At 47.2% G+C, this 22,720-nt stretch overlaps 2 protein-coding genes across 3 annotated transcripts; one reads left to right on the top strand and one right to left on the bottom strand.

Moving 5' to 3' along the window:
• Positions 1-79: 79 nt before the first annotated feature.
• kif1ca (kinesin family member 1C, a) lies at positions 80-15,890 on the top strand. 2 transcript variants are annotated; one of them, XR_003750090.1, is made up of 24 exons: positions 80-551; positions 3,599-3,733; positions 5,150-5,223; positions 5,469-5,648; positions 6,839-6,904; positions 7,202-7,380; positions 7,943-8,054; positions 8,285-8,362; positions 8,458-8,523; positions 8,645-8,723; positions 8,804-8,882; positions 9,106-9,254; positions 9,438-9,601; positions 9,698-9,777; positions 9,870-9,945; positions 10,102-10,181; positions 10,253-10,347; positions 10,431-10,514; positions 10,776-10,956; positions 11,120-11,192; positions 11,375-11,473; positions 12,598-13,140; positions 13,851-14,769; positions 14,838-15,890. XR_003750090.1 is itself a non-coding variant. In XM_028982915.1 (23 exons), the coding sequence occupies exons 2-23, from the start codon at positions 3,628-3,630 to the stop codon at positions 14,715-14,717; spliced, it is 3,510 nt and encodes a 1,169-aa protein (XP_028838748.1). In that variant the 5' UTR covers positions 80-551; positions 3,599-3,627; the 3' UTR covers positions 14,718-15,890. The 2 variants fall into 2 exon arrangements, 1 of the variants encoding a protein (XP_028838748.1); XM_028982915.1 differs by having other exon boundaries at positions 13,851-15,890.
• A 565-nt stretch (positions 15,891-16,455) lies between these two features.
• Positions 16,456-18,358, bottom strand: LOC114792079 (proteasome subunit beta type-6-like). The gene is made up of 6 exons (XM_028982917.1): positions 18,245-18,358; positions 17,931-17,998; positions 17,625-17,756; positions 17,206-17,335; positions 16,843-16,987; positions 16,456-16,759 (listed from the first exon to the last, which is right to left on the bottom strand). Exons 1-6 carry the CDS (start codon positions 18,335-18,337, stop codon positions 16,638-16,640), a joined length of 690 nt encoding a protein of 229 aa, XP_028838750.1. The 5' UTR covers positions 18,338-18,358; the 3' UTR covers positions 16,456-16,637.
• Between the last annotated feature and the right edge of the window lie 4,362 nt (positions 18,359-22,720).

The raw sequence follows: 22,720 nt of genomic DNA, 5'->3' as shown, positions 1-22,720 counted from the left end.
AAATACTCCGTGACTCCGTCCGCCGAAACGTGACGTCACGCCGGACACCCGAGCGCCGCCGGTCCCGTGGCAGCGCGGGGCGGAGCCTTTACCGGGGAAGGGTGACGGCGCCGCACGCAAAGGCCGCCGGTAATCGGCAAACTTTTGTCCCGAAACTTTTCCCCCCCCATACATTTTAAACCCCCCTCCCGCGAACGCTTCCTCGCCGCCGAGCGACCGGCCGGGATCATCGACGCCCCGGCTCCCACCCGAGGAACTTCTGGCCGCCTTTACTCTCCATTTCACCGCCACCCCGCCCGCTCCGGAGCGAGAATGGGCTGTAGCTTCAACAGGCGTGGAGCGAAGGGAGCTTCACGTCCGTGAAAGTGCTGTCACAACTTTAACGCCGTTGTTGGTCGTGGGATTACAAGTCGCTGCGAGACCAGCTGGGGGGTCACTGGCCCTCGTGTGGTGGTCCAGGCAGGTGGTGGTGAAGTCCCCCCCCCTCCATTGAGCCAGAATCGCCTCTTTTTACAGTGTACTTTGCCCCAGTCCGGATTATCTGACCAGTGGTAAGTGTGGAACTCGCTGTCTTTCGGAACGAAGTGGTCATGTGAAAACTATTTTCCCCAGTTGCTCTGGAATAAACGTCGGGAGCGGGACATCTACAGAAGGCACATTCAAGTCTGCGCATGGTTCCAAAGTGGTTCCAAAATGGTTCCAAATGGTTCCAACCTTCATGTGAAGGTTCAGCTGGACGTCTTTTTTTTTTTTTTTTTTTGCTTTCTGCTTGATCAAGGTGTCGTTGATCAGACCATGTGACCCGCGTCGTCTGTTTTCCTGTTCAGGCACTTCCTGTCCGGATCTGTCTTTCCAGTGTTCCCCCCCCCCCCCCCAAATGGGATTTTCATGATGCACGTGATGGAGAAAGGCCCCTTTGTAAATTTTGATCTGTGACATTTCGTGAACGTGCCGTGGACGGTGGGAACGGTGGGTTTGCTGCTCTGTGTCTTTGGCGTCCACGGCACTTGTCGGGACAATATTGTGGGGTTGACATAATGACAGATGCTGAGGCGCATTCCTCGCTCGCCTTGTGGCAGAGAGGATCATGCCGCCTCTTGTACACTTCTCTGTCACCGTGTCGTACACGCCCGTATTATCCGCTCCGTCGCCCCTGTAGATTTTTTCCTTTCTTGCGCTGTCTGCTTGTGTTTGATTCGTCTCATGGGGACTTTTTAAAAATCTTATTTGCATGTATATAGACATAGAATCTCAACATGCGTAGTACCTGCTTTTAGTCTTGCTTGCTTTTATGCCAATGTAAAACCCGCCTATCAGCCCAATAACGGAACCTGATACGACGGTGAAGGGTTTACCGTGTATGACGTTTTTTATTTATCAAAACGAATTTATTTATCAACCGGATAAATAGTCTTAGATCTGTATTATCTGACTCCAATATAGCTACCAAGACTATTCACTTTAGATGGGTTGTCGGAATGAAGAGGACAATTATTACACCAAATTGGCCTCAGATGTAACCCTGGTGTTGAATTTGTCCACAAAGCCCCTTCTTCAGGCCAGACTTGGTTCAGGCAGCAGGGGAAGGGGTCTCTATCTCTCTCTCTTTTTGGCCTGTAAAATTGGACCGGCGGCGATGGCCGCTCCCCAGATGCTTCTCAAATGGAAGCGATGGTGGACGCAGATAGCCTGCGATTGTCCGCTCCTGCTCTTTATTTATCTGCCATCAATAGTCCCTGGATCTGATTTTTTTTAAACTTTATTCACTACGTTTTCCCTGAATGTTTGTAATGGCTTATGTGAAAATGTGAAACACAACCGACAAAACCTGAATCAGATCAAGCATTGCTGGGCTGCCAGACGGATTTGAGCGGATTCCAGAGCTTTGCATCATCTGCTGCAGTTCCGACCTTTATTACTACATGTTTTTTTTTTTTTTTTTTTTCTTTTTTAAATTAGAGTTAAGATTCGTATATCGCACTGATTATACTTGTTAAGTGGTTTTAAAGAATCGGTACATTGAAAATATATTTTTTGATTTCGCACGCGCAGGACGGACAGAACGGATGTGCGCATTACACGTTTCAAGCTCTCACGTTAGGTGCAATCCTCAGGAACGGGGCTGCGTGCTTGTTCCTCCCCTCCGGGCATGTTCCCATAGTTAAAAACCTGCGACCCACAGAACAGGCCTTTTTCTTTTTCCTCACTTACCCCGGCCAGGGAACACAAGAAAGGCCCATTGTTGCAGGATCTTATTGACTTAGTCGTCGCACTGCGACCGCAAGAATGCAGCGCTAGGTGCTTGTGTTTTTTTTAAAGGGGGTTGTCGGTGTACAGTGGCCGAGCGCGCGGTTCACCCGCTGCAGAATCCGGAAGATATGCCGGTTATGTTTGTTATGCGGGTCATGCCGTCTCCGTCTCTCGGAGGGCATGGCTCGACTGCTTTTAGGCCGGGCGTTAAGGCTGCTCCCTCCTGCAGGGTGGATGGTTGTTTTCCGGAGATTTACTGTGTGTGTGTGTGTGTGTGTGTGTGTGTGCGCGTGCGTGGATGATGTGTAGTAATTTTCCTGTCTTTTAGGAATTCGCGTGAGAAGTGAAGGTACCTCAGCCCCATAACTTCTCACAACACCTGTCAGCTTCTTGCTGCTCAAGGCTTTGCGGATGTGTGTATGTGTTTGATGCTGATGTGGCAGCTTCGTACCCTTTTTCCCTTTTCTCTCTCCTGGAGATGAAAGCGTTGCGAAGTCGCGCCCAGCACGTTAGAAGTCGGCGCCCGTCTGGGATTAAATTTGTGCCTCGCTCCTGACTTCTGAGAAAGCTGCCATGTCCTTGTAGAAATTAGCATCAGGCAGGGTGTGGTCGGGAATTCTTTGAACATCTGGATCACTCGTTGGGTTTTAGTTGCTTATGTGAATGGGGGGAACGCTACTTTTTTCTGTAGTGACCTCTTCCTACTGGCTGCCCACCGCTCACTAAGGGTTAAAAGCAGGGGACACGTTTCGTTGTGTCACCGTGTGCTGTGTTTCACAATGACAATCACTTTCACTTCACAATTTAAAGTGTTAGTGAGCAGTGGGCAGCCATGACAGGCGCCCGGGGAGCAGTGTGTGGGGACGGTGCTTTGCTCAGTGGCACCTCAGTGGCACCTTGGCAGATCGGGATTCGAACCGGCAACCTTCTGATTATGGGGCCACTTCCTTAACCGCTTGGCCACCACTGCCTCCAACAACTTTTATATCAGTCTTAATGGTCCCCTAATATATGAATTCTCTTTCTGAAGTCTGTAGCTTTAAATGCTAATGAGGAGAAGAGAGGCGGGACGAGGAGCAGAGCGGCCTATAGAAGTTGAGGGGGCGTTCGCGGAAATGACGTCATCAACACCATTCACCGAACACAATATTTGGTGCAGACAGGAAATAGTTTCCTGATTTGGGACCTTTAAATGTTGCCTTCTTCCTGTGATCTGCAATACGGTCTTTTTCAGCGATTTAACAGCCCGTCAGGAGTTTCGTGTAGTAAAAGCATGTGGCAGTGCAGTGATTTGAATAGTAAAATGATATTTTAAGGCCTGACCTACAGCCCTTTTTCCCCTCCTAAGGAACCCAGTTGGGCAGGTTGAGGACCACCATGGCTTCAGCTTCGGTGAAGGTGGCGGTGCGCGTTCGGCCCTTCAACACCAGGGAGACCAGCCGAGGGGCCAAGTGTGTCATCCAGATGCAGGAGAAGTCCACGTGTGAGTTTGTATATTTTTTGGACACACACACATATACATACACACACACACAGAGAGAGAGAGAGAGAGAGAGAGCCCTCCCTTTCACCTGCAGCCTGTTGTCAGAGGGTCAAAACAGGGTATCATGGCTGGATTATATTTTCATCATACAGCCGGGTGTCGGGTTTCACGCCTACTGTCAACACTGCTCTGTTGAGTCAACAGCGCCCAGCGACATGTGTGTACACACAGCAGGGTCAAGATGCCCCATGTTTAAAATGAAGGTTTTCACACCTGTGTCTCTCCAGACCTCCAAAAGTGACCTCCTTAAACCTTCTGAACAGCCCCCCGACGTCCAAAAAACGATTTATTTCAGTGGGATTCCCGGGATTCCTCAGACGTGGTGCAGAGATATTAATAGCGTGTGTGCTAACGTCCTAACGGGGGTTACACAAGAGCTCGTCCCCGGCCTCCCGCCCCTCCTCCAGCGCTTCCATCTAAAGAATCTGCTCGGCTGGCAGTCTGTTTGGCGTGGCCTCGCCGCAGTCCAGTACAAACATGGCCCCGCGTTTCCGCCATTGTTCCACGGGCCGCCGGTGCGCGGGGCTTCCTTTACCCGCCCGCGGACGCGGGGTCGGGGCTCGGCGAGCCGCTCCTACTCAGCAAGTCTCATTGTAGTCTCATTGTAGTGTAAGTCTCATTCCCCTCTCCCACTGTCAGACCGAGCCAGGCCTGCCGGTTCCTACATACCTTGTAGTTAGGGATAGCCAAACTTTTCATGACTAAATATGGAGTATTTTGCTGTAAATACATGCATTCATTTTTTATTTTTGCACATAAATTACCCAATTGGTTTTTATGACTAATGTAATAGTTGGTTTAATCAATACTGGCCTAGTGGTTAAGGAAGTGCAGAGGATGCTCCGTGTTTAAAATGAAGGTGTGCTGCAGTGTATCACAATGACTTTCACTTCACTTTCACTACTGGCAGCATAAATGTTCTGTTTTTTATTTTTGTAAATGCTGCTTTTGCTTCATTTTTGTCTTCTGTGTACTTATTGGTCTCAGGTGTAGTAAAATAAGGATAGATCTTGAAATCCATGTGTATAGGGCAGTAGTTGCTCCAGGGGGGGGACTGTCCCTGTAACTACTGATTGTAAGTCGCTCTGGATACGGGCGTCTGGTAAATGCTGTAAATGTAAATGTAGTTTATCCACCACCATAAACAGACAAACCTATCCAATCCTGTGGTCAGCAGATGACTATTGATGATGGACTGGAAGCCAGTATGTGGCTGTAACAGCTGGACTGTAGTTCTGAATGGTATCCAGTGAGTGTGTGTGTATGAAATAAAAACATGTATATCCTTTCTTAATGACTTATTTACATAAAGATTATGAAGCTCCTCTAATATGCCATCTTTTCCCCCATGTGCAGGTATCTACAACCTAAAGCAGCCCAAAGATGCAAAGAACTTCACCTTCGATTACTCCTACTGGTCCCACACCTCGGTAATACAGCAGCAGTGTGGTTAAAAGTGCATTTCATAAGGAAACGGTTATCCAGTGTGATTCCTGGAGGCTTGGCATGTTGCAGTTCTTACATTCCTGTTCTCCTTTAATTAATGTCACGTGAGCCATAAAAGTTACTGATGTGTGTGGCTAGTTGGAAGGTGTATATGTACTCCTGGAATGAAATCTGGGGTTTGTTCAGAGTGGGTGTGTTGTCATATCGCGGCCCTCTCTGGGTGTCCTAGTCGGAGGACCCGTCATTCGCCACCCAGAGGCAGGTGTACCTGGACATCGGCGAGGAAATGCTGCTTCATGCCTTCGAAGGGTACAACGTCTGCATCTTCGCCTATGGCCAGACGGGCGCAGGGAAATCCTACACCATGATGGGCAAACAGGAGCCCGGCCAACAGGGCATCATTCCTCAGGTACCGAAATTCATACGCGTAGTTAAAGGGGAGTTGAACTGTATGGCTGCTTTTCCACTGCTTATTCTAAAAATAAATTAAATTAGCATCTCCCGCAGCTTCTGAAAGCCTTTCTGTTTTTTTGTCCAGCAAAGGATCCGTAAGAAAGAAAAAAAATGTTACTCGCTGTAAAAATGTTACTCATAAATTTCCGGTACTTTGTGTGGAAGGAATCTTGTGGTAACAATCTCATTTGCATAATGTACCCAGATTTGTACAAGATCAACATTAAACAAAATGACATCATGAGAAGCATTTCAGATGCCAGAGTTTTAATCAAAGAAGCTGCTGTTGATCAGTAAACGGCTGTATGATGAAACAAAAATCCTAATCAAAGCTCCATCAGGGACGTCTGGCATGCTTGAAATGTTGAGATTGCACTATATATATGTACACTAATTGTGTGCGCCATAATTTCACCCGGCCTTTAGACACAGAATCAAATAATAAAATGTCCAGAATTCAGTAGGATCAAAGGGTCCCTCGGTGCAGATGACATCTCTATGAAGCGTGAAAAGGGGCCGGGTGAGGCACTGCATATCAAACAGGCGCAGGTGTCTGGAGTAGCGGCCCGCGCTGTCGAGTAATTAAGAGCTGGCGGCCCCGCGGAAGCGGTAATTAGCGGTGTTACACCCCAGACGCTGATTGTGTTTTGTGTCCTACCAGCGGGGTGTGTTACAGTCATGCTGGGAGCAGCCAGAAATCAATTTTGTGGGACTGAGATGAGAGAATCGCAGGCAGCTGGGGGAGCGAGAATCACTCACAGCAGATATTTTTGGAGAAACTCTGCTGAATGCTGTACTCGCTGTGTATGAAGGTCTACATATAACATAGATGCTTATATGAGGTTTTTTTTTATATCCACAGTTCTGACTGGCTAGTACATCAACACAATCGGTGTAAAACACAGAAATAGCAGTTAGCTGGGGTTAGGATTACCTTATTTTATAAATGGGACTCACGACTTACCATGATGCCATCAACAGTGTTGTAATACTGAAGGATATTTAAAGGACTGAATCACTCTCAGGATTGTCCATTACAGCACAGTGCTGTGAACGGTATCATTTAAAAAAAAAAAAAAAAAAGTCAAGATGGACATCGGTTTAGTCCACGTGAGGTTTGATGTTTGTGAGTCTGTCCTCCCACAGCTCTGTGAAGACTTGTTTAAGCGCATCGTGGACAACACAGACCCCGACCTGTCCTTCACAGTGGAGGTGAGGAAGAAGCCTATACCGTCCAGCTGTGAAATTGTATTTGTCTGAATAATCTCTTTTTTTACATTTTCTTACTAGGCCTCTTTGGCCTTTCTTTGTGCAAAGAACTTTCCTGTGTTTGTATGTCAGAGTAACATAACATTAATGGCTGCAGTTGTGCAAGTTTTCAAGCTAGAATTTACATTGGAGGGGTTTTTAATAGGATGGCCTGCATCCTATTAAAACTATCACTTTTGCTTTTTAGACAGGATTGTAGATTTTATGTGTTGAAAGTCATTGTTTAAATGTCATTAACAGGTGTCTTACATGGAGATCTACTGTGAGCGGGTCAGAGACCTGCTTAACCCAAAGAGCAAAGGTCCACTGCGTGTGCGCGAGCACCCCATCATGGGCCCCTATGTTGAGGACCTCTCCAAGATGGCTGTCACCAGCTATAGTGACATTGCTGACCTCATGGACTGTGGAAATAAGGCCAGGTAAGTGATTGAGAAACATTGCAGCACAGCACACGTTCGCACAACAAAATGTGTCCTCTGCTTTTAACCCATGACCCTTATTGAGCAGTGGGCAGCCATGACAGGCACCTGGGGGAGCAGTGTGTGGGGGACAGTGCTGCTCAGTGGCACCTCAATGGCCCCTTGGCAACCTTCTGATTATGGGGCCGCTTCCTTCCTTCCTAACCACTAGGCCATCACTGCCTTATGTTAATTGCAGTGTGGCAAATTCTCAATAGGCTACAAGTGTGCTGAGCCCAATGCATCTGACCCAACTAGGGCAAAGCTGAGGTATGAATGGGATGAGTCATTTTTGTAGTATTTGCCAGATGGATATAAGGTGCTTCTAAGTTGTTTTGGTCTGCAGTAAATATTGTCTTGAGACCACGTGATGCTAGGATGCTTTCTTTTAGGAAGCTTTATTTGCTCTCATACATTTTTTTTACCTGGCTTATTGGTAAAAGAAGGCTGGAAATTAACTGCAGTATGACCATCGATTTTTGAGTGTATGTCATGTTTTAAACTGGCTCAATCGCCCATTCAGGACTGTGGCCGCCACCAACATGAATGAGACGAGCAGTCGCTCACATGCAGTCTTCACCATCGTCTTCACCCAGCACAGACATGACCAGATGACTAACCTGGACACAGAAAAGGTCTGTCTGTGCTCTCATCTGCAGTGAACAGCGATGTCTTTGTGGCCCTGTGTTTTCCATTGATGTCAGATTGGTGGAAATTTTGATTCTGGAATTTGACGTCATTTTGGAACTAATACCATTTCCAACCAGTTCAGATGGTTGTACTTTGTACTTTGGTTCTAGTGGGGAAAAGGTTATTTATCTCTGTGAAGTTTATTGACTGAACATGTGTTCTTACCCTCCTGCAGGTGAGCAAGATCAGCCTGGTTGACCTGGCAGGAAGTGAACGAGCTGACTCTACAGGGGCAAAGGGTATGAGGTTAAAGGTCAGTGAATGCCTTATGCATCATGTCTGCATTAAATGATGATGGCCGTTTGATCTTGAAAAATCATATCTACATCCATGCGTACTGACCAACAGGAAGGGGCCAACATCAACAAGTCTCTGACCACCTTGGGCAAAGTCATCTCCGCTCTGGCTGAGATGGTGAGTTCTCTTTTTATCTCTATCTGCAGGATATTGGATGCCGGAGATATTGACGTGGGACTGTTTGAGATGCGGGATGTGTTTTTTGAGTGACTCACACACTTGATTTGTTCTTCCACAGCAAAGCAACAAGAAAAGGAAGTCTGACTTTATCCCTTACAGAGACTCTGTGCTTACGTGGCTTTTGAGGGAGAACCTGGGTAAATTTGTGCCTGCAAGCTGTTTTGTTGCGCATGTACTTGCACCATGTCTAATATGCAGCATATTCTGTATGTGTTAGGTGGAAACTCTCGCACGGCCATGATAGCAGCTCTGAGTCCAGCTGACATAAACTATGAGGAAACACTGAGCACACTCAGGTACACACACACACACACACACACACGTTATCGAAACACAGAGCAACACAAGACCGAGGAGTGGAGTTCATGAGTGGTTGACTAGTGGTTAAAAAGTGTTGTGGGTTCAAATCCCGCCCCACCAAGGTGCCACTGAGGTCCCATTGAGCAAGATACCATCCCCACAAAATGTGTAAAGTGTTTAATGAAGGCCCACCATCAAGTTAAAGTGTTTCTCCCCAAGGTACGCTGATAGGGCAAAGCAGATCCGTTGTAACGCTGTCATTAACGAGGATCCCAATGCCCGCCTGGTCCGGGAACTGAAGGAGGAGGTGAACCGGCTGAAGGAGCTGCTACTGGCACAGGGGCTCAGTGACCTGATCACTGCCACAGGTAACACACACTTTTACATGAGGCTCACACACATTGCAGTGCTGATAATTATGCATACCTGTAGAGAGACATCTTAACCATGGAACCATGCATTCTTGTGGGAGGAGCTACAGCAAAATGGTAAAATAAAATCACTAGATCAGCACTTTGCTTGGTTCTGTATTTTTTTTCTTTTTCTCTCAGGTTCTGAAGCAGGTGCAGTAAGTCGTCTGGGAGTGGACAGTGTGATGGCTGTATCCCATCAGACCTCCGTCTCAGGCCTCCCATCTCCTACCCATGATGCTCCGATGGAGGAGGCGGGCCCTCTGGCGCTCATCAGTAAAGAGGAGGCAGTGGAACGGCTAAAGGTACCATTTTCTGTGATTGGATGTGGTCATGTGTGGTACGTTAATGGGCTCAACACTCTGCTGAGTTCTGTGTTCTGTTGGAATTTTTGCACTCAGGAAACTGAGAAGATCATTGATGAGCTTAATGAAACCTGGGAGGACAAACTCAGGAAAACCGAGGCAATACGACAGGAGAGGTAACACACGCACACAAACTCACACAAACAAACAAACACACACACTCATTGGTGTATTACACTCATTCTCTGCCACTGTTGTGTCTTCGTAGAGAGTCACTGCTGGCAGAGATGGGTGTGTCCATCAGAGAAGATGGAGGAACAGTGGGTGTGTTTTCTCCTAAAAAGGTGAGCAAAGTGTCAATTTAGTTCAATCTTTCTGTTTTGGGGGTTCTCCTGAAAGAAAAATGGAGTCGGTGAGGGCCTTACTGGATAATCACGTGGTAGCATTGTAGGGGGGAACAAAATCAATAAAAAAGGCGTTCTCACTGTTCTGTGCCACAGTCACCCCACCTGGTCAACTTGAACGAAGACCCACTGATGTCAGAGTGCCTGCTGTACTACGTTAAAGAAGGACAGACCAGGTAGTGGCCAGTTTGTGTGGAGGAATGTTCTTTGTGGGATCGGAATATTGATTCTCCTGTGGTGTAACCAGGGTTGGCCAGAAGGAGGTGGACATTCGTCTGAGTGGTCAGTTCATTAAGGAGCTGCACTGTGTGTTCCGCAGCCAGGTCAACAGTGCAGGAGGGGGTACGGCATTGGAACGGATTTATGTTTCTGCCCACATTCACGACTGTACTTTTCACTTATTAATCCCTCTCGCTCTGTCTCAGTGGAGGTGACTTTGGAGCCGGTGGACGGGGCTGAGACGTACGTTAATGGGAAGCAGATTACAGAGCCTGTGGTGCTTAAGCAAGGTTTGTGAATGGGCTAACACATTATGGTGTAGAAAGGAATTACACTCTCATATTTGTGCTTGAGTCTAATTACAAATGTTTATTATACTTAAAAAATAGAAAGTAGTCATAATCATCACAGTAGCCATTGGCTAAGATGGATTCTGTTTCAAAAGATTCTCAACGTGGTTGTGCTCAGACTGCATGATTTACACAATGGTGTTAAGCAATTTAAACAATTTTTTTTTCTGGGGTCCTCCCTTTCTCTGCCCTGTCTCCTAGGCAACCGGATAGTGATGGGGAAGAATCACGTGTTCCGGTTCAACCACCCCGAGCAGGCTCGGCAGGAGCGTGAGCGCAACGCCGCTCAGGACCAGCAGGGTGAGCCAGTGGACTGGAGTTACGCCCAAAAGGAGCTGCTAGAGAAGCAGGGGATCGACATCAAACAAGAGATGGAGAAAAGGTTCGATAGAAACCTCAGAACAACCGTTAAGCAAAGATTACCAGTGGAAAACATGCACATATAACATTGTAACAAATACACCAAATAGGAGGAATAAAGGCATGCAAAACCACAGTAGTCCAGTATTTCCTGCTAGACCTTGGCTGCTCTGTCTGTCCTCCAGGCTGCAGGATTTGGAGAATCAGTACCGCAAAGAGAAGGAGGAAGCCGAGCAGCTGCTGGAGCATCAGAGACTAGTGAGAGACCGCAAGAGTGTGTGTGTCTATGTATGAGATTAAGGGGAAGACGATCAGCATTTTACTGTTCATGGTCTTGATAGTTGCACAGCAAATGTCACATTGTGTGCATATTTGGACGTGGGGCTTATTTGATGCTCTTTTGGGCCCCTGATGACCTTGTCCTCTTCTTACGCCCTCAGTACGGAGACTCAGACAGTGGGGACGACTCTGACAAACGCTCCTGTGAGGAGAGCTGGAGACTCATCACCTCCCTCAGAGAGAAGCTCCCCGCCAACAAGGTCAGACACACACATGAGCACACATGCATGCCATAAATGTGTAACTACTGTAAACCTAGCCTTCCGTCTAAGATTTTGCTCCAAAGCTATGCTATATACACGATTTCAGCACTTTGCCATCTGTGTTTGAACATTTGATACTAAAATAGAACAGCAAGTACATATAAACACCACACACACCCCTTAACGTTTACATTAATGGCATTTAGCAGGTGCTTTTGTCCAGGGTGACATACATCAGTGCCTTGTTGTCCGTATCTTATTTTTTTTTAACAATACTAAACTGTCTATTCTCAAACTGTCTATGAAGGACATTTTATTACACCATTTAGTGTGGAAGTGTGGCTTTCAGAAGAGCTTAAATAATGCAGGTGTAAACAAATAGAGAGAAATCCGTCCTTGCCCCTCTCTCAGTGAGTTTGAAACAAGCGCACGCACACACTGTGCCTTTTTTTTCTATTACTCAGCACCTGAGTGGCTGTCTGAAGGTTGCTCCATCGTGGCGGCTCTGTGTTTTAAGATGGCTTCTCTCTGTGAAGCTGCGGTTTTTAATGATCGTCTGTTGCCTCGCGGGAGGCTCTGGACGTCCGTTTGCCTGAGGATTATTTTATAATCATTTTCCCTGATTTTTCCCTGATATGAAATGCATTGTTCACAGGCAGGGTGGCTGAAACTACTGGTTATACTGATGTTATTCCATTGGAAGAAAAGATGTCTGGGGGATTAGGGAAAATAGAACCATGCAAATTAATAAAGAAAACATATTGCCGTTGTGGATTATTGACATAATATTGACAAATAGATATCTTTTCCATTCCGCTTCTCTGCGGAATGACCGTGCACAAACAGTGTTTCAGACACCGGGCAAGTTGAAAGTGTCTTACAAATGCATTATTGCTGCAGAACATTAAAAGACTGAATCAGACAGAACATTAAAAGACAGAAATCAGTTTAAAAGTGAAAAGACAAAACCTCTGGCTGCTTTTTTAATCATCAGTAAGCAGTAATGTTTTGTGTCTGAGATTAAAAAATTGTTGGGTTTTGTGCACATAAGAGATTCCAGCAGCAGCTAGACTTCATTTTTTAGTTGATTTCGTACCAGACTGATCTCTGTCTGTGCTCAGGTCCAGTCCATAGTGAAGCGCTGTGGGCTACCCAGCAGCGGGAAGCGGCGGGAGCCCCTCAGGGTCTACCAGATCCCCCAGCGCCGACGCATCAGCATGGACCCCAAGCACCTGACCCTGGATGACCTGCGCACCCAGGCAGTGAAGGAGATCTGCTACGAGGTGGCGCTAGGTGACTTCCGGCACACGCGGCAGGAGATTGAGGCGCTGGCCATCGTGCGCATGAAGGAGCTGTGCCGGACCTATGGCCAGAGAGACCCGAACGAGCGGGAGAGCTGGCGCAGTGTGGCGCGGGACGTCTGTGATACTGTGGGCATCTGCGATGAGGATGGAGAGAGGGCTATAGAGATGGAGGGATGCGGAGGAGGAATACGGAGTGATGGGAAGGATGGAGGGAAGTCCGATATGGGCGACCTGAAAGCTCACATTGACAAGCTAACAGACATCCTGCAGGAGGTCAAACTGCAGAACAACATGAAGGACGAGGAGATCAGATCACTCAGAGACCGAATGATCAAGATGGAGAAGATCATCCCTGGCATGGTAGAGCTTTATACTTTTCTCACATACAATACACACACACACACACACACACACACACTACACATTCAGTCGGGTGAAGAAGATTTTTCTTGTTATCCAAGATAACTATAAAAAGGCACTTTATATAGAGTCTTTCGTATGCATGTAGTAACATGTATTATTATTCTTGTATTTTACAATAACATGTATTGAATTAAAGTGCCTAAAATAACAGGCAAGCTAAATCATTTTTAGAAAGAAATGTGAATATCTTTACAAATGTAGATCCTATGGAGAGTGAAGATGGTTAAGCCACCCTCATCCACAGTATGATGAGAATGAAAAATTCAACAAAAAATTCTCAACCCAGGTCCAACCTGTCAGGGACTGCATCTCCACCATCATTATAATCATCAGTGCGACATCAAATTTGTGAAGATCTTTCTCTTTTTTTTTTTTTTTTTTTTTTTTAACTTGTCCACCTGCCCTATAATTGTTATAATTAGGGACCAGTTGTATCCTTAGACATTTACATTTACAGCATTTACCAGACGCCCTTAGCCAGAGCGACTTAGTCAGTAGTTACAGGGGACAGTCCCCCCCTGGAGACACTGAGGGTAAAGTGTCTTGCTCAGGGACACAGTAAGTGGGGTTTGGACCTGGGTCTTCTGGTTCATAGGCGAGCCACATAGTGTCAGGAATTAATGTTGGGTGTTTGGCTCTTTTCTCAGGGTGACGCGGTTATGGAGGATTCAGGGCCATCCAGGGGAAACCAGCCAGAGCTGGTAGAGGGAGGTTTTCGTCGCGGACGTCACCGCTGGCAACACCCAGAGCAGCAGCCTCAGGACAATAAACGTCTTTGCAGGGCCCCTGGTGGCCCCCCAAATGCAGCACTCATCCCCGCCACTAACCGCACCTCAAACAACCCGTTCAGCGCTCCCACAGGCCGCGCCCCCAACGGCCCGTTCCTGCCCGGAACGGGACGCTTCATCCCACCTCTAGAGCGCAAGTTGCAGTTCCCCTTCAGAAGCAACCCTCAGCACAGGCCTTTCATCTGGGGCCCTTCACCACAGTCTCAGGGAAGGGGAGAAGGGGCCAAGGAGGTCCCTGAGGAGCAAAGCCCTCTCTCGAACTTGGTGCCTACTTTCCAAGCCTCCCATACCCAGAACGCCTCAGGGAGGGGCCAAGAACCAAACAGCCATCATCCTCATAACCACAATCAGCCACGGCGCAACCATGGCAACAGGAATCACCACGGCAACCAGCGGCAGCAACGCCAGCGACCACGGCGGAAGGGGCGCAACCCCTTTGATGGGTTTGTGGAACAGGCGACGGAACCGACTGAGCAGACCCATACTGGAAGCCAGAACCAGGGGTTCCAGCACGGCCGGGCACGATACAGCTGGCAGAACCCCGGGACGGACGCGCCAGATGTTCCACTGCAGAACAAGCACAGCTACCAGCACCAGCAGAACCCATACTGGCCCAGAGAGGAGAACCAGCACCACCAGCACAACTACCTGGAGAGGAGCCGAGGAGACGAGCCCCCCAAAATTCAGCCCCCGGCAGTGAGGGTGGAGGAGCCGATGGAGGCCTGAAGTCCTTTTAATTCTGATTTAATCATTTAAAGAGAAATGTATAGAATGGCTTACACTGCAGTGAGTGAGTGTGTGTGTGTGTGTGTGTTCATTAATATTGAGGCTTGCAAACACACACACACACACACACTCTCTCTCATACTCACTCACACACACACACTCACTCACATGCACACACTTACTCGTTCACTCAGAGCCTCTCTGGGCACAGAGGTGTCGGCGATAAGAGCCGTTATGTGCTCAAAAGAAAGCAATTTGCACGCATGCTGAAGGTCCCACTGGAGAATGTTCACATGCAAACTCTTCAAGCGCTATGCATGGTTTTTATGCATTTTAAACTGCACATATCAACATTTTATTACTATTATTATAAAGCGAACGGTGAGAATGATGGAAGCCCCGTAGCCGTAGCTCCACTGTTGTGCTGTATCTGTTCATATCTTGTATGCAGTCTCAAGATGCAAATAGGAGTTTTCTATAAATACAGCATTTTTATTTTATATTTAAAGTGCATTTTATAAAAATGTACATATTTACTGTTTGTACATTGGATATCGCCATGATTTAATGTTTTGCTGATCACACGAGGCGTATTTAAAGTCTTCGTGTGGCTGGATATCTGCTGTAAATGTTATGAGCTGGAATAAGCTGCTGTGGTTTTTTTGTTTGTTTTTTATTAACTCTCCTGTGGTTTGGAGAGGAACGTTCCTGCTGAAACAACCAAAGAACGTTGTCGTCATCGTTGTGACTCTCTATGCAGACTAATGTAGGAGTATTTAACGATTTTTAAAAGACTAGCGGTGGGATTGTGGTATAGGAACAATCATGCATTCTGCATGTGCAGTGTTACACAACTCTTCCAAATCGGTGCCATCATTGTGCAATGCCAAATAAAACATTGTGCGTTACTTAACACGTTCATTAAAAGATACACTCTTGGCTGGAAGGGCTTTAAAAATAAAAACTGCTTTCAGGGCACATGATTGCAGAAAATGTCTTTACTGAAGTTCCTCTAACTGTAGAACTTGTAACACTTTTATTACTTTTTTTTTTTTTTCTTTTCCTCCCTCCCTTCCTTAACAAGCTCTTGTTCCAGAGCTCCCGTGTAATTGACAAACGTGCATGACGCCCTGGATCCGGCTGTCCAATTAAACGTCTGAACAAAGACGGCCATGCTTTTTTTTTTTTGTGTGTGTGTGTGTGTGTTGTGCAGCTCTGAACTTTTACACGCACATGCAGTGGCTTTTCCTGAACGACGTGTCCCTCTGCAGCGGGGGGCCAAAGCAGCCGCTGGCACACTCATTATCGGCGGAGATGGGCCGGCACCGCTGCGATTTAGCCGTCATTGTTCTGCAGAGACCCTGCGAATCGGCCGCTGCTCCTGCGAGAGTTGAGCCCCCTCCTCCGCCAGCATGTTGGCAGAACGGGAGAGTGTGTGTGTGTGCGCGATCCCAGTCTGACCTCGGCTCATTCACACCTCTGTGCTTCGAGTGCCGCTGAATCTCGATGGGGTATTTTCTGAGAGCTGGAGTACGGATTAGTGCCACAGAACCAGATACAATCTACACGCTAATAAGAAGGGAATTAACTTTTTCCTGAAGTACTGCCCTAAATCTACATTTAGAATATACTATTAGATTCATTTAGGGTTTTCTTTTCTAGTTGTAAAATATTCATTGTACATGAATCATGTGGAAATGTTAATGAATCTTAAAACTTAATAACTCAGAACACAAAGTTGTAACAGGCATTTTATTTTTAACGTATGGCAATGATAACGTTAATATTACATACAGCTACACATGTCAGTGGCCATTTCTGAACAGACCCTGGACGGATGGGTAAAGGACACTAGGATGAGGTCAGAACACACAGTCGGAGGGTGAAGCTGCCGCGCCTTTAACGGGACTGCTGGTAAACTCAGGAGAATTTGGGCAGCTGGTTTCCCAGGATGACACTGCGCTCAACCCCCGATTCTGATATGGCCGCCAGCCTGGCCACGCCCCCAGAGGACCCGTCACGCTCCATGGCCAAGGCGAGGGCTGGAAATGTTCAAAAAGAATACATTACATCTTAATGAAGACGAGATTTCTTTTTTTTTTAAGCTTGGTCTCGACCATCTCACCCTCTGCGGTGAAACGCAGACACTCCTCCTTGGTCATACCGGACCTGTAGGTGGAGTCTATGAAGCCGTAGATGTAGGAGCTGCCTGAGCCCCCAACAGCCACGGGCTGCCTCACCAGCATGCCCCCCATGGGCACGGTGTACACCTGAGTGGGAATAAAAACAGACACCTGCACATCTCTGGACCTCCACAGAGCTTTTTGGACACTTGTGAGACGTATTTTAATGGGGACATTGAAGAGAAACCAAAAAATAATAATTTGCTAGCCGCTTATTATAAGGAACCATGTGACGCATTTTTGGTCTGCAGAAGTTATAAACACAGCACTTGCACAGGACCCCAAAGCAATAAAAGCAGACTGACCTGTCCACTTCTCCTCCTGTCCCAGCCGGCCACGATAATCCCTGCCATCAGCTCCTCTCGGTATCTGTAGCACATCTGTTTGAACAGGTTAGCAGCTGTCTGCACCAGCGGAGGCTCGTCCAGCTCTATGCTGGGAAGGTGGGGGAGGAAAAGACAGGGTTAGAGATGCGTGAAGTGAAGTGACACACTGCAGCACAGCACAACAAAATGTGTCCTCTGCATTTAACCATCACCCTTGGTGAGCAGTGACAGGCGCCCGGGGGAGCAGTGTGTGGGGACGGTGCTTTGCTCAGTGGCAGCTTTGCGGATTGGGATTCGAACCGACAACCTCCTGATTACAGGGCCACCTTCCTTAACCACTAGGCCACCACTGCCCCCTGAGATGTGAATGTGGGGCCACGGTGCCCGGCCCAGGGTACCTGTGGAAGCCAAGCTGGTAGGTGACGGCGTCGGCGATGGCCTGGGTGTCGGCGGCTGATCCTGAGCGGCAGCAGAAGATGTGGTCGTGGATGGGGGTCAGCTTGTCGGTCACACGGTTGGCTATGTAAGCGCTGGTGGGATGGAAGTCTCATCAGGACAAGATCTTCAGCTCACATCCACATTTGATAGACAGGCTGCCATGCACTAATAAATCAGCCGCGTACACGTCTGTGCAATAATGCTGGTTCGCTTTTCGGTTAAATGCTTTACCAGCACTCTCCCCGTCCAACACCATGAAAACATACCCGGTTGTGGTCCTCGAGTCGGCACCGATCACGACTCCACCGTCGAACTCCACTGCCATGATGGTAGTCTGAAATCAGAGACAAAACAGTTGCCACGAAAACGACCAATTCGGATAAAAACAAGGCTGTAACTACTGATTGTAAGTTTCTCTGGATAAGGGCGTCTGATAAATGCTGTAAATGTAAAAACAAGGCTTTTAACACGCGGCGCATCGCCGTGACCGGGAGAAGTCGCGGGCTTGCGGCATTGCACGAAACCTGCGCAACTCTCCTTTGACTTTTTTTTTTTAAAGACTTATCCACATGTCACTCACCCCGGTGCTGACTTCTTGACATGCCCAATCGGGGACGGCATCTTTGGGCTGAGAGAAATGCTGAATCCCTTGTTCCGTTGTGTACGCCGCCATTTTTCTTGATACAGGGTTGCCAGATCCTTAGAAGGGAAACCACTCTGGGAAAACAATCCAAAATATACGACTTCAAAGCTTCAAAGACAGAACGACGCTTGGTTTGTTTTTTTATTATGTTTAATATGCTAATTGCTGTGAAATTGTACATTCTTTTGGGAGATGTATTGAAATATTTATTTGCGACCTGCTGAACATTTTCACTTAAAATACACGCGCATGGCAACAATCCGATTATCGAACACCGCGACTACCGAGATGCGTATAGCGCCACCTACCATTCCGGAGTCCAACCGGATGCAGAGCTTTGGATGTAGGTCGTATTAAAAACACAAAGCACCTGTGTCTTGACTTGACACAGTATAAGACAAGCCAGAGATGAATAATAGATTAATAATATGGTTTCAGTGTTGCTTCTGCCCCGTATCCTGCTGAATTTCTCTGGCAACAGATGTGCCAGGGGTTTCGTATCGTGCTCGACACCTCCCAGAATCACATTAATTGCATTTCATGTAATTATTCGGACAATTTAGTCTTTTAACAGCATGACATTCAAAAGCTCATGCACTCAGGTTGTGGAAGGCATCAGTTCCACTATGATTTTTGAGTCAAGAATAAAGTCTCCAATCTCAGTCACCTCCAGCGCATGTAAAATTTTATTAAGATTCTTTTTTTTTTAAGGAATGGTGTCCTTTGCATTTAATCATCACCCATGACAGGCGCCCGGGGAGCAGTGTGCGGGGACGGCGCTTTGTTCAGTGGCACCTCAGCGGCCCGGAACTCGAACCGGCAACCTTCTGATTGCGGGGCCGCTTCCTCAACCGCTAGGCCCCCACTGCCCCAGTTAACTGCATTTAAGCAGAAACGCAGGACAGGCTTGTCCTTGGATAAGGACAGTTGTATCTCTGCTTCACATTTCCCCCTGTACAGCCCTGCATAGTGCAAAGTCTCCAGCTACGCCCCATGACTGTGTGCTCCAGTTCCGTGTGTGTGTGTGTGTGTGTGTGTGTGAGTCAGTGCAGTGTATAGAGACGCATCTTCAGCATCTTCAGACGAACCCCCGTTAAAAGTAATTTATGAACGGGTGTTCTTCCTCTGGGGGTGAGTTATAGAGTCTTTAGCAGGCTTGGCAGTGGCGCACGGTACTCAGTGTTTGTCCGGCGCACCGTCCTGCAGGCTGCTCTTGGCCTGAGAATCACTCAGGCTTTCCACTGCAATACACCAGGGGAAAATCCACACTCGCCCTGCGGATGCATAATGCATGAGTGCAGATTGTGAGAGTTCTCCGGAGCGCCGCTGTGTATTCTGTTGGAGTCTGGGAAATGATCCGCTATACATATTCTCACCATTAATTACATTTGAGAGAAAGTAAAAAAAAAATCTTGTAAACCACCAGTGGAAGTTGACATGCTTTTCTAATGTAGACTTGGAAAGTGGTCAGTATGGCAGTAGGCGTTAGTAGCTTAGTGGGTAACATTTACGTTTAGGGCATTTATCAGACACCCTTATTCAGAGCGACTTACAATCAGTAGTTACAGGGACAGTCCCCCCTGGAGCAATTTAGGATTAAGTGTCTTGCACAGGGACACAATGGTAGTAAGTAGGGTTTGAACCTGGGTCTTCTGGTTCATAGGCAAGTGTGTTACCCACTAGGCTACTACCACCCACTAAAAGTGACTTAGGGTTCAGGGTTTTGCTCAGGGACACAAGGCAGTAAGTGGGATTTAAACCTGGGTCTTCTGGTTCATAGGCAAGTGTGTTGCCCACTAGGCTACTCCCACCCAGGGTAACACACTTGCCTATGAACCAGATCACAAAGTCACAGATTCAAATCCCACTTACATTCACATTTATCGGACACCCTTATCCAGAGTGACTTGAAATCAGTAGTTATAGGGACAGTCCCACTGGATGTGGTAACTGTTAATGTTTTAACATGCACTTTGAAAAGAATTTTCATCAGAAGAACAATGAAACGTGTCTCTTTTATCAGAAGACACTGAGCAGATTCGTCTCAGCCGTTTGCCGGGCAGGTAGGGGAGCAGAATGCCTTTCATGGTCAGTAGGGACCCTTCTTCAGCGCAGTGGCAGGACCTATCCATCACAGCGCTTAATGACCGGCTGCGAGAGGCTCTGAAAGCCTCCTCATTTAATTAATCAGCGCTCATTAGCAATTGGGATCTGAGAGGCTCTTGTCGAGAGCGCCGTGAGTGTGCATTCAGAGCGCGCCCCGAGGCTGGGTTATCATCATTTTGTTTCTTTATCTAACTGAAGGTGACTGTGCTTTGCTGCGCTTGAGCTGAGAAGTCGGTGGAAACACTTCAGATTAGAAAATCTGCACTGGCTTTTAGGGTGGTAGCCGCCATAAATTGTAAACGCCACCCTTAAAATTCTTGAAATCGTGGGTATGGATATATGTAATTCCATAACAAGGTTGCAATTATAATACATAAGGGTTGTCACGTTGAAATGTGTTGTTGCCTGGGTCACCCCCAAATGTTGACTCCTGTGTCGTTAGAATTGTGACCTCTAGTCCAGGGACAATCATGAACCTTCAGGGAACAAAAAAAAAAAAAACATCCCAGAATTCCAAAAAAAATATGTTGGATGCAAAATGTTTACTTCGCGCTCAGTAAGACTGTACATGTTTGATAGAGGTGCACAACCTTAAATGGCATCCTCTCCCATCGTCTCCACATTCACATTCCCCACCTGCCCTAGTAACCATGGTTTCCACAGTCGGAATTGTGCGGCTCTGTGCTGGGCGGACGGCTGACGCAGGGGAACGGCAGGAGGAAGGAGAGGGATGGCGAGGGGGAAAGTGCGGGGCTTGCAGACGGCAGCTGCTGGCACGCTCCCGGTCAGTCAGCAGAGAGCTTAGCGCGCCAGCTTAATCCCAGATAATCACGGCGCCTCCGATCGGCGGCAGCTCTGATTGGTGTGTCGTATCCTGGAGACCGTCCCCGTGGCTACCGTACAGCACGAGTTGGAAGGAAGCAGCTCCGCAGCCACTGAGTGGAATCTCGAGCGGCTTTGGCGGATCATCTAGGTCTCTAGTCATGAAATTACTATCAGCCTTGGGCCAATCAAGACTTCAGACCTGCCTTCAGGGGGGCAGCATGAAAACAAGTCACACAGAAGCAGTAAAGCGGCGCAAAATGCAATTATGCAATTTTCCAAGTCAGGGAGCAGTTGAACAATAGATTTTTTTTTTATCTAAAGAAGCAGAAGGTGACCTGTGGCTGATTGAAATGGATGACCCCAACAGACCGCTGCTTCCCTGAAAGGCAACTCTGACGACACATTTTCAGATCAGTGAGTCCAGGAGCTTGGTGCATGCAGCACAGTCAGAAAGCAAATGGAGTTCGTTGCCCGTGCCCTGCAGGACACTCAGTGGTGAATGTTGCACACATCTTCATTTCTGCTTTTCCATCATGCTCACCTTATGCACCACCTCACCATTTTTTTCTTACGTAAAGAACTTGAAAATAAGGTTAAATTCTGATTCTGTTCTGGCTCACCAAGGTCTAATTGATTATAAACATGAAATGTTCTGGCTGGCAAAAAGAGAGATGTTGTTGAACCCAGTTGGGTTTTGGACGTCTCCCCTTCTTGAGACTCCATGGAATGTTAAGTCGTGTTAGCATTGACCAGATTTACCAACACCTGCTCCCCCCCCAATCAAGGGACCCTATGGCTGCCTTCATATTGGTTAGTCTGTCCTGGTTAGTCTGTACTGTACAAACATGGCTGCATGGTTTACAAGCTCCTCCCATTTTAAACTCCCGGGTGGCTCCTCCTCTTCAGCATAAAGATAACTGGCAGGCAGTCACATCTTCTTTCCATCTGTAAATCCACATGATGTACAGGGTGGGCCATTTATATGGATACACCTTAATAAAATGGGAATGGTTGGTGACATTGAACACATTTTATAAGTGGTCAGAAACGTATAAATAACTCATGAAAGTTACGTTAAAACCAAGCACACCATTGTTTTTCTTGTGAAATTACCAATAAATTTGATGTGTCACATGACCCTCTTCCTATTGAAAAAAAAAAAGTTGGATCCAATGGCCGACTTCAAAATGGCCACTATGGTCACCACACATCTTGAAAAGTTTACCCCCTCACATATACTAATGTGCCACAAACAGGACATTAATATCACCAACCATTCCCATTTTATTAAGGCGTATCCATATAAATGGCCCACCCTGTACTTTAAGTGACATTAGTGACCCAATGCACTGTTCTACTACAGTGGCCAGAAAAAATACATCTCGTAGTTCTGCGATGTTCTGCACGCAGCGCCGTTAAATCAGCTTCGTCTTCACACATGTGCACTCTCCAGACACATTTCTGATAAAACACGGCCTGTCG

This window comes from Denticeps clupeoides, chromosome 6 (assembly GCF_900700375.1).
Source record: "Denticeps clupeoides chromosome 6, fDenClu1.1, whole genome shotgun sequence".
NCBI lineage: Eukaryota > Metazoa > Chordata > Actinopteri > Clupeiformes > Denticipitidae > Denticeps > Denticeps clupeoides.
This window is presented reverse-complemented; position numbering and strand designations above follow the sequence as displayed.

What these genes read in the sequence shown, in the direction of transcription:
- LOC114792079 (XM_028982917.1), bottom strand. Translation starts at nt 18,337, where the DNA reads ATGGCGGCGTACACAACGGAACAAGGGATTCAGCATTTCTCTCAGCCC. An exon ending in ACAGGAGGAGAAGTGGACAG is followed by an intron (nt 16,988 to 17,205) that starts GTCAGTCTGCTT and finishes ATTCCCACTCAG; the next exon opens with GTGTACACCGTGCCCATGGG. An exon ending in TCTGCGTTTCACCGCAGAGG is followed by an intron (nt 16,760 to 16,842) that starts GTGAGATGGTCG and finishes GAACATTTCCAG; the next exon opens with CCCTCGCCTTGGCCATGGAG.
- kif1ca (XM_028982915.1), top strand. Translation starts at nt 3,628, where the DNA reads ATGGCTTCAGCTTCGGTGAAGGTGGCGGTGCGCGTTCGGCCCTTCAAC. An exon ending in ACCTGTCCTTCACAGTGGAG is followed by an intron (nt 6,905 to 7,201) that starts GTGAGGAAGAAG and finishes TGTCATTAACAG; the next exon opens with GTGTCTTACATGGAGATCTA. An exon ending in GAGGCAATACGACAGGAGAG is followed by an intron (nt 9,778 to 9,869) that starts GTAACACACGCA and finishes GTGTCTTCGTAG; the next exon opens with AGAGTCACTGCTGGCAGAGA.